The 10,223-nt window shown below is 34.4% G+C and overlaps 1 protein-coding gene across 1 annotated transcript in view; it reads right to left on the minus strand.

Annotated features, from left to right (window-relative positions):
- The window catches only part of LOC149230580 (metallothionein-like protein EMB30), a 107,830-nt gene extending 97,915 nt beyond the window's left edge, over window positions 1-9,915 (minus strand). The window contains exons 1-2 of the mRNA XM_089376095.1: window positions 9,771-9,915; window positions 9,568-9,618 (exon numbers count right to left, since the gene is read on the minus strand). Coding sequence (XP_089232221.1) covers window positions 9,568-9,618; window positions 9,771-9,820 — 101 coding nt within the window. The 5' untranslated portion in view covers window positions 9,821-9,915. The remainder of the gene's footprint in view (window positions 1-9,567; window positions 9,619-9,770) is intronic.
- Between the last annotated feature and the right edge of the window lie 308 nt (window positions 9,916-10,223).

The following is a 10,223-nucleotide window of genomic DNA, read 5'->3' on the forward strand; positions in this document are numbered from 1 at the left end:
AGAACAAGCATATGTTATCCTCCTCAAGCTTGACAAAAATAAAGAGGTACTGGTCAGCAATGACTGGGGAAAAATTGGGAGAAACTCAAGAAAACTTTGATGGTAGCAAGTCGCTCTTGAACATGACACTTTTCCTCCGTACCACAGTCGGGTTAGGTTATTTCATTCACCGGTCACATCACCATGGTCTCGCCATACCATCCATATTTGGGGTAATGCTACCGATCCATCGCATAAGTGTCTCCATATGTTCAAGAGAAGTCGTTCAGAGAAGTCAACCGTGTCCCATCCACTGCCGTACATTATCCTTCATCCTTTCATGACCGCCACCCTGAATCATATGTCATCAGATCGTTTTCACCTCCATCAAAATCATTTTCTCTGTTCCGTGTCACTGATGTGGGATACATTAAGGCCCTCCTTTGACGGATCACTTCTTGTCGACATTAGCTCATTATCCAAGAAGTTGATCTAGGAACAACCCCTTCAGTACTTTGAAGCTTGCATGCCTCAATGGCAAGTTTCTCACTTCCGACGACAGGTATACATCAATGACCTTCGACCGAAAGATTTTGCGTGGTGTTCGACGCCAAGTCCTTTATTCACACCACGTGAATTGTACTGCAGTACCTTGAGGGTCATTATCATTATCGGTGATTCCTCTCGCACTTGTTAATGGTTTACCTCATTGACCGGTAATCAAGCGTGTCTTTCCATGTTCGACTTCAGAACATTTCTCACATGGATCGACTTGTACTTAGAGTGAAGATCGAACGAGTTTGAAGACCTCGGATCTAGTTTCATCCATCCGGGCTGCGATATATATTCGGGAAAGATAAATACATTCACATGTACATCATTGCAGCAGATAATCATCCTATACAAAGGATGATAATTTCATCAAAATTATCAGTCTACCATCAGACGATTGTCTGTTCTATGTACAGAAAAATGAATTTATAAAGCTGAGCATGGGAATGCCCGCCTCAGCTAGATCATGAAAGCAGTATGAAAAATAATGTATTGTATTGTATCTTATTACAGGTCTCCTCCCAGCATTGAATGAACTTTGGATCCTCCTAATAAAGCATTTCACCCGATAAACAACCTCATACTTTAGGGGGCAACTGTTATAGACATTTTTGTGCCTTACAGCATTGAGCATGAAATGTCCATAATCCAAGGGATCCAAAGTCCCTAAACATGTTGTTCCTACCCCTAGAGGAACAAGGCTAACAAACCACAGCAATTCACTGAAGTTCTCCACCAGAAACTGCTAAAAAACAAGTCAATTCAGGATCATTTCAGAGGCTCCACTAGCTGTCTGCGCTGAAATGCAGAGATTACACTGGCTAGGTGCACTGCAACGCAGGTAGAAGAACTACCAGGGTGCGCTGAGCGGGAAGTGACAAATGGAAAGTTCATTCAACGAGGTGGAAAGACCTTGGAAGCTTCCAGAATCTTCTCCAATGACACTTGCCTCAAGGAATTCGACTAGTGATGAGTAAGAGACTCTTAGTCTCCAAGTGGAAGTAAGAACTGACAGAGGGAGAGGACACTAGTCAGATCTCAAGCTGACTCATCCTCTCTCCAAACATCTATATATGGATCTCTCCTCCATGAGATCTAGAGGTTGGAATTTTGTTATTGCAAAGAATTGTTGTTGGTTTGAGATTGGAATCATTGGGTGCTTAATGCTTTGAAGGAAGGTGAAGATAGGAATTTCATTTGCTGGGAAGGAGATGCTGGATTGGAGCCCTCTGGGTTGTATCTCTTCCTGAACCTTGTTATTCATCAATAAAGTTATCTTGGTTTCTCCTATATACTAATGTATCTTTGATGTATGATTGCATTAGTATATTTAGTTTACTTCTAATCCTGAACTAGTTATGAATATGAATCTATGTCTTTGTGTAGTGTTCTCCTCTTGTGATCTTGCAGGGACTTGTTGAAGCTGGGCGAGCGAGAAGGCAAGTAGCTGGGAACTCTCAAAGAGAAGAGAAACTGGATCGAGGGACAAACGGAAGACGCCGGTTAGTCCATCCATCTCTCTTCATTCTTAATTCATAAAGGAAGAATACTACGATAGCTGTTTCTGTTTGTTGCTAAGGCACTGTCACACCTTAGGTGGATAGGATCGTCCTGCATAGGCATTTTTCCCCACAACAATAGGAGAACCACCCTTTTATAGGCATGGTGCCCCTTATGTCATATTTTAATGATATATTATAATATTATAATATATCAAGACACTTTTCTTGTCATGGAGCTCAAGCCCCCCATACTCCTTTTATGCTCCAATCTTCGTCCATGGTGATCTCAATTTCTTTACATATCATAGTTTCCAAGTTCACTAGCCTTTTACCACATAGGCTCTTTGGTCTAACCATGGAGACACTCTCACCATAAAACTCATAATTTCTTTGGACCACTAACCTAATCAATTTATACACATATAAGAAGACATGCCTTAATAGAATCTGGCTCATTGACGTATTTCACATGCACCAACTCACCAACCTAAATATCATATGTACATAATCATTACAACTTCAGAATTAATCTAGGGGTATAATTTTTTCCAACAAATGTGCTTTTTGTTACATGTTTAGTTGACTTCATTAGTTTCAAAACATACAAGACTGAAATATTATGGGAAATTAAAGTGTTGATCCTTGGGAAAAATCTTAGAGACACTCCACATGATTTTGTAATCTCATGGTGTTTTTTTTTACTTTTAGTTAAGTTTTAAGATGCCTTAATGAATGCATTACACACCATATCTTTGTGTAAATTTGTGGATGTATTTGGTATCTTTTGTTTATCTTGTACATGCTTTAAAGATTGCATTAAGCCATTGTTTATGTTTCGTTATATATTTAAAAATCTTATTTTTTTGGTTAGTTTTTTTTAATCTTATTTATTTTGTAATTTTTTTTTTCATATATATTTTTATATTATATAATTTTTATTTGAGAATTTAGTTTCGTGCCAAAACTATTTTTCTTAGTAAAATATTTCAATCTTTGTTCAATATTGCTCTTCACCAAAAACCACATAAATAAATTCCTTGTTTTTCCATACAATTTTAATAACCTACCTCGAAAGATATTCAATACTATAATTTTTTTTTATTTTTAATATTATAATTATTTGATATTCAATACTATAATTTTTTTTATTTTTAATATTATAATTATTTTAAATTCATTTGAAAATAAAATTAAAATAAATCACCATATAAACCTTTCTTAAAACCATAACTATGGTTTAAGATACAAAATAATAAGTTAAAATTTTGGTCACCCCATCTTATGTGGACAATCATCTACTCATCATATCATAAATGTAACATATATACATAAATAATATTTGTTTTCTTCATTTTTGTTTAGTCTTTTCCATTTATTTTCATATTTGTATTTTTCATTTTCAATCATGACCAACTAGAAGATAAGCCTAACGAAATCTGTCACTTCGTCATATAATCCTTTTCCTTTATTTGTCCTTCAAATTTAATTTCTTCTTTATATTATCTTTCATTTTCAGTTATAATCACCCCTTTCTCAATTATAGCCTCCTGAAAAGTAACGTCATTGGGTTTATTTTCAGTTATAAAATTATATAGCTCTTTCCGTAATTAAATCCACTTGTCATTTTCCTGAAACAATATAGTGTAACTTTGAATTTATATAGTTTTTACTTTCTTTATTTTGCATTTAATCATTTCCAATAATGTGAAATTTCAAACTTTAGTTACTAGATTTTATTTTTCCTTTTTTTCCATCTTTAACTATAAACCTTTCAGAGATAAATTCAGAATTATTATCTTTCTTACGATAAATACTGATTCTATTTTAGATATTAGGGACAAAAACTTATAATAAATACCCAGGTTTAAATATATGTATAGTGCATGGTTATCATAAATGTTAACAAAGTGTATCTAAAGCATTTAGATATAGTTTTGTATTTCTCATAAAAGGTAATTATTATAATTTAGAAATTATTTTATTGAATAGTTCTATTTTTTATTGGCTTTAAATAAATGTATAAATATTTTTAACATTATAATTTTAAATATATTTTGAATGCTTATATAATATTTTTTAATGGTGTTTTAGCTTGTTAAAGGGATATAGGTATTATGATTTAACAAAAATATATGGTTTGAAAGAGAATGTATTTTATTTCGACATCATGAATCATTATTGGGGTCATGATTGAGGGTTTTAACATTTAAGTGGGATATAAGTGCCATGAGTAGGTTTTGTACATTGGAAATTGGATTCTAGTTCTAAACATGGTTGGTCAGGGAGAAGGAATAAGGAACTTAATTGTTAAATGAATCTTTTAGAAGATAACACATGTGTCTTAGCCCTTCAATTCCAATTCTCAAGCACAATAATCATCAACAACATCTACAAAGCATAGCACATACCCTCCATAGGGCCTTTTAGCATCAAAGATAGAAATAGATGATATTGGGAGCCTTTACACATTGAGGATGGGTCACAATGTCTTGAACATGATTAAGGAAGGAAAGAAAGTGCCTTAATATATTATTGAATCTTCTCAAGCTCAAGAGCCTTGAATGAGTCCTTGAACCACTATATGAATCCTTTCTTGGCATTTTTTGTAAGCCTTTGAGTGGGATACAAGTGCCATGAGTTGGTTTTGTGCATTGGAAATAGGTAGGAGTGTCTAAACATGGTCAAGGGTGAATAAGGGATTTTATCCCTAATTGAACATTCTCTTACCTAAGAACCATGAGAAGACCCTGTACGTAACAACATAAGAAACATTAACATTGGTTGGGGCATAAAAAAGAAACATTGATCCCAAGACATAACTTCTCTCACTCAAGAACCATGAATACATTCTCACACCACCACACAAGAGAAAGGATGGTTTGCAAGGCCTTGAATCAAGCACCATGAACATGCTTTTACAACACCAAATGCGAGAGTGGATGTTTTTTAAGGCCTTATTAAAAATTTTAAAGCTTGAGTAGAATGAGCAACAGTTAGAAACCACGAAATGAGCCCTCTATGGAGTCATTGACATTTTATTTGAATATGGGCCCCATTATGATGTCTTAGACATCATTGATGGTATCTAGTTGGTGACCATAACTATAGGAGGGAAAGAATATCTTATATCCCTATACCTTGGATCTTAGGCTCAAGCGCCATGGATAAATCCTCAAACTTCCACATCTAACATATATTGGTTATAAATGTGCTTTATGGGTGCTATGAGTACCATCCCCAGGTTATTTATGCACTAAGAACATGTTTCGATGTCTAACCAAGGTGATGGGAGCATAATAATGGTCCTTATACCTGAAGGGATGCTTTTCAATCACAAAAACCATGAACAAAACATAGTATCCATGAAGCTCTAAGGCTATAGCGATGAACATGTTCTTAAACAACCTCATGAGATCACTGGAGGGATATGGATGCCATGAACCACAACACATGCCTTTACTGAGAATGTGTGTTGGGCCCACACGATGAATCATTCTTAAGGCCATGGATGGGGTTCTTTAACATCTAAGTGGGACATGGGTGCCTTGGTTAGCTTTTATTCACTAGAAATGTGTTACAAGGTCTAAATATGGTTAGTGGAAAGCAAGGGAATTAAGCCATAAATGAGCCTCCTAGAGCTCAAGTGTTATTTTTAGCAGAGGAAAACATTTTCTCCTTAGGCCCTAAACACCACTTATTTGGCTCAATCATATTGAACAACACTTGTAAACTATAACGCAATAATATATAGGTTCTTTTTTTTTTTATAAAAGTTGGATGTAGATGCCATTATGAGTTTTTGTACGTCGAGGATTTGTTGTAGGGAAATGGACATGGTAAAGGAATGAAAAAAAATGTGATAGGATATTACTGAATCTTCTTTGGATGAAGAGTCTTAAATGATTCATAGAACCAACTCATGCATCCTTGATATGGGTTTTTGTCATGCCTTTAAGTGGAATATGGGTGCCATGAATAGGTTTTATGCAATCGAAATGTGTTTGGATGCCTAAACATGGTCAAGGGGGTAAACACATGCCTTAACACCTAATTGAACGATCTTAGGCTTAATTATTATGAACATACCCTACATATAGTGACGCAAGGCCTCACTAAGGGGTATTTTCCTTAAGATTTCGATATGGGTGGCACTAAAATGTTTATGCATTATGGTTGGATATAGAAAAAACACTCAAGGCCTTGATATTGGCCAAGGGAGGGAAATAACAACCTCATTCCCTAAATAACCACTACATGAGGGCATGGGTGGTTTGTGGGTCCTTATCATCATCAAACATTGAAAATAATTATCTTCAAATTTTATTGAAGCTTGTCATGATCAAGATTCTTGAAAAAATACTCAAATGAACAAACTTGAACTTTATAAGAGTTCTTTGACCTCTTAGTAGGGTACATGTAACATGTGTTTATTTGGGCATATGAAATGTGTATCAACGAATAAATAAGGTCAAGAGGTAGGGAATGAAATGAATCCCTAATTAAACCTTCTCAAACATAAGCATCATCAAAAAAACCAATAAGAAATGACACAAGCCCTCTTTAAGAAGTCTTGCACATCTAAGTTGAATATGGGTGACATTATTTGGTATTAGGCATCATAAATGAATCTTATGTTTGTTCCATAGTTGAAGAAGGGAATAAAGAGTCTCTAGCCCTAAAAATTTCTTCTTAGGCTAAAGGGTGAATCCATTAATATATGAACCACTTTTTAGTGAAATGTGGCAATGGAAATTTGATGTTTCACATTTTTTATTAATTGAAACCTTGAAACTCATATATGTGAATGAAGAAGTAATGCTTCTTGTTTTATAATTTTTTTGGAAAATATTTTTTCTATTAATTTTTTGAATTGAACAAATTAAAAATAGATTTGTGTTCCAAAAATTGTTTTTCACCTTTTACCTAAAATGTAAAACCAAGAACACTCCTCTTTTGAATAAAAAAACATCTAGAGAGTGCACACATATTTTTTAATTTTTTAGTTGTGTAGTTTCAGCGATATCTTTTTTATGCCCACAAGGTCTTGGATAGACGGTGATTAGGTGCGCTATTAAGGCACTGCTAGATGTTAAGTCACTTGTTCAATTTTTGTCCCAATTCAGGTGTTATTCTTTGATATGACCATGATGTAGCCTCACTAATGTCGAACTTACAAAAAAAAAAGAGATATATTTTTGTCATTGGGGGCTTTAACTACTTGAGATAAAATGCTTTGTATAAATTTTAGAATGAGGAAAATGACAAAAGGAGAAATCTTTGTCATTGAATAGATAATTCAGTAATGAATATATATGGATCAAGTCCACCACATTCCATGGAAGAGATGAAAGAATTTCACCCATTGAAAAGTTGAAGTTCCATGAAAACTTACAAAAATGGGAAAGGATTATTAATTTTCAAGCCCTTGATCGAGGTCTATTCCTCAATCATAGTTTTTTAAATGCCTTGAAAGCTCTCAATTGTGGTATTTTTAAAACCCTTGATCAAGATATTTTTCAAATATATAATTGCTTTTAGTTTAAAAACCTTGATTGATGTTTTAAGCCCTCAATTAAGGTTTCAAAACTTGGTTGAGGGTTGAAAACTTGAACAAGGTAAAATCTTGATTAAGGATCCACATAAGCCATTTTCATGTGCATGGCTTGCCAAAAAGTGGGATAGATATTCATAGGTTCACTATCAAGTGACATGTAAATCCCCAAATAACCAAATTAGACCTATGTTGGTTATCAATTGCCTCCAAGGGTGATGTGGGCAATAAGAACAACCTTATGCCTAAATGATGCTTATCTCATTTGTTACAAAGAACAACTACAATCCAACAAATATTGCATACCATGTGCACATTTTCAATATGAGTTATTTACCAAGGGACACTATGTGTTTTCAATGATATTAATGGGTCTTTCCATCTTGATAATGGTTAATAAAGTATAATAAGGGCCTTTGGCATTTAACAAAGGCTATTGGGCTTGAGCATGGTGAAATATGCATTGACACACCACATAGGACCTTTCTATGGGATGCTTTCTCTCTAAGTGAGATATGGTTGTCATTATTTGGTTTTGGGAATCAATGTTGGATCTAAAAGCCTAGACCATGGTCAAAAAGGAATACAAGGTCCTTATGTGGGAAAATAAACCTTCTAGGTTGCAAGTATTATTAACATGGTATTCAACCATGACACATGTCCTCTCTATAGAGTCTCTAACACCCATGTATTATTCCTTTTGTCATTAGGCATAGAAGGGATGGGCCTAAGCTCTTGACTATGCCTAGGAGAGAAAAGTAGGTCCTAATGCTAATGTTTTGCGTTTGAAACATAAGTCCTAATAATAAAGGAAAGGAAGACTCACATAGTTATGATTTTTTTAATAAAACACATGATCATTACTATTAATGCATGTATATTCTTGTAAATTTAAAAAATGGTGGGATTGCCTCTTTCCCTAAATTAACAAACCTTATTGTTCAAGTTGCATAAACCAAAACAACTTCATTTTTTTAACACTCTATTCTGATCGCTGTTGTCAACCACGTTTTTAGATATTATCTACATGTTCATCAAGGATGAAATCGTGCACTTTTTAAATATTTGTATGAAGATACCAGATATTTAATCATTTCAATAGGAAATACATGAGCATATAGATTAAAAAGTAACATACTACAATTAGAAGAATGCACTTTTTTTTAGTTTATCAATTTTCAATAAATGAAAGTGATATATATTCCAAAAACCAAACTATTTTTGACATCATATCCTAATAGGTTGTGCAAGTACAAATAATAACTCCTAGTCAACATATTGTATTTTTCTATATTTCCATTACAACTAAAGTGTCATGACAAGGAAGCATCAACTTGCATCATGTCAACACAATACATGAAATGATATAAGAGACCTTAAAACAAGCAATGTAATACAAATATGAGTTAAAGAGTTAAATCTAATTTAATATGTATGTTTTTTTTATAGAATTTAGACTTCTGTGATCCATAGCATGTTTGTGAGAATAATTTCGGCAAAATCACATAAAAAATTATTCATCGATGCGTTTTGAACCAACCAGTGTGGTTCATAGTCAGGATAAGTTGAAGATCCAATTTGAGCGACAAGTTAAATAGGGACAGCAGGCCATTCCAACAACTATATTTTACCCAATAATGGATAAACAAGACCTCTAATGGCTAGATTTGACCAAGGTCCAAGGTTGCTAAAAAACTTTTAGTTAAATTATTTATATTGTTAAAATTATTATTAATATAAATTAATATTATTGTTCCTATAAATAGTATAAATATTAGGGGAAAATTCTATTAAGAATAAAATATTAATATTAAAGATCTTAATCTTGTGGTAAATCACTGGCAGTTGGGGCCGCACTTGCAGTCGTTCTCCATAGATACCTTTGCAGCAGGCGTGTTTACACCAAAACAAAATAATTTCAAATATCATATCATTCTGAAACCATACAAATGAAAGTTATGACAACTATATATAACGCAATACCCCTTTTCATAACTGGTCTCCACAATACCGTCCATCTGGAAGCCCTTTTCACTGTGAAACAAAACAACCCAAAATCAAACGAGCTCGGACGTAGCTAGATTCGAACTCCTGACAAACTACATGAAATTTGAAAAGGATAAGGAGAGATAGATAAGAAATTGAGATTAAAAAAAAAACTGTAAAGAGAGGAGTAGACAACATACGTGCAGTGGCTCTTGTCAGCGCAGTCACAATTTGCGCAGTCGCTCGACATGTTCGCAACAACAATTATCACAGAAACTAATTCGTTAACTTGTAGCTTCTCAAGGCCCGTTTACCTTCTCAAAGTCTCTGCTCGCCCGCAAATATATAGAAGGCAGGCCAGCCTTGGGGGAGGCCAAGGACGCCTCCTCCAAAGTGATTGAAGTCGGCGGTGAGTCGCAGCCGTCCGATCCCGTAGATCCGACGGGCGTATTGAAGTTCAACTTTGGGAAAGGCATCTTCTGAACTCAATAAAGCCGAGGATCAGCACGTCATTCGTATAGGGAAATGAGAAGAATCTAACATTATTGAGATGGTTACCACCATTGATTTTAATGTCGTGCTTGACGTCCTCTACCGGTCTAATATATTATTGCGTGGGACTTGGAAACCTAACTTTACTTTTTGATTTTCAG

The sequence above is a fragment of the Pinus tabuliformis genome, chromosome J, assembly GCF_031772625.1.
Source record: "Pinus tabuliformis cultivar Carrire ecotype Pingquan chromosome J, CPIR1, whole genome shotgun sequence".
NCBI classification, from domain to species: Eukaryota; Viridiplantae; Streptophyta; class Pinopsida; order Pinales; family Pinaceae; genus Pinus; species Pinus tabuliformis.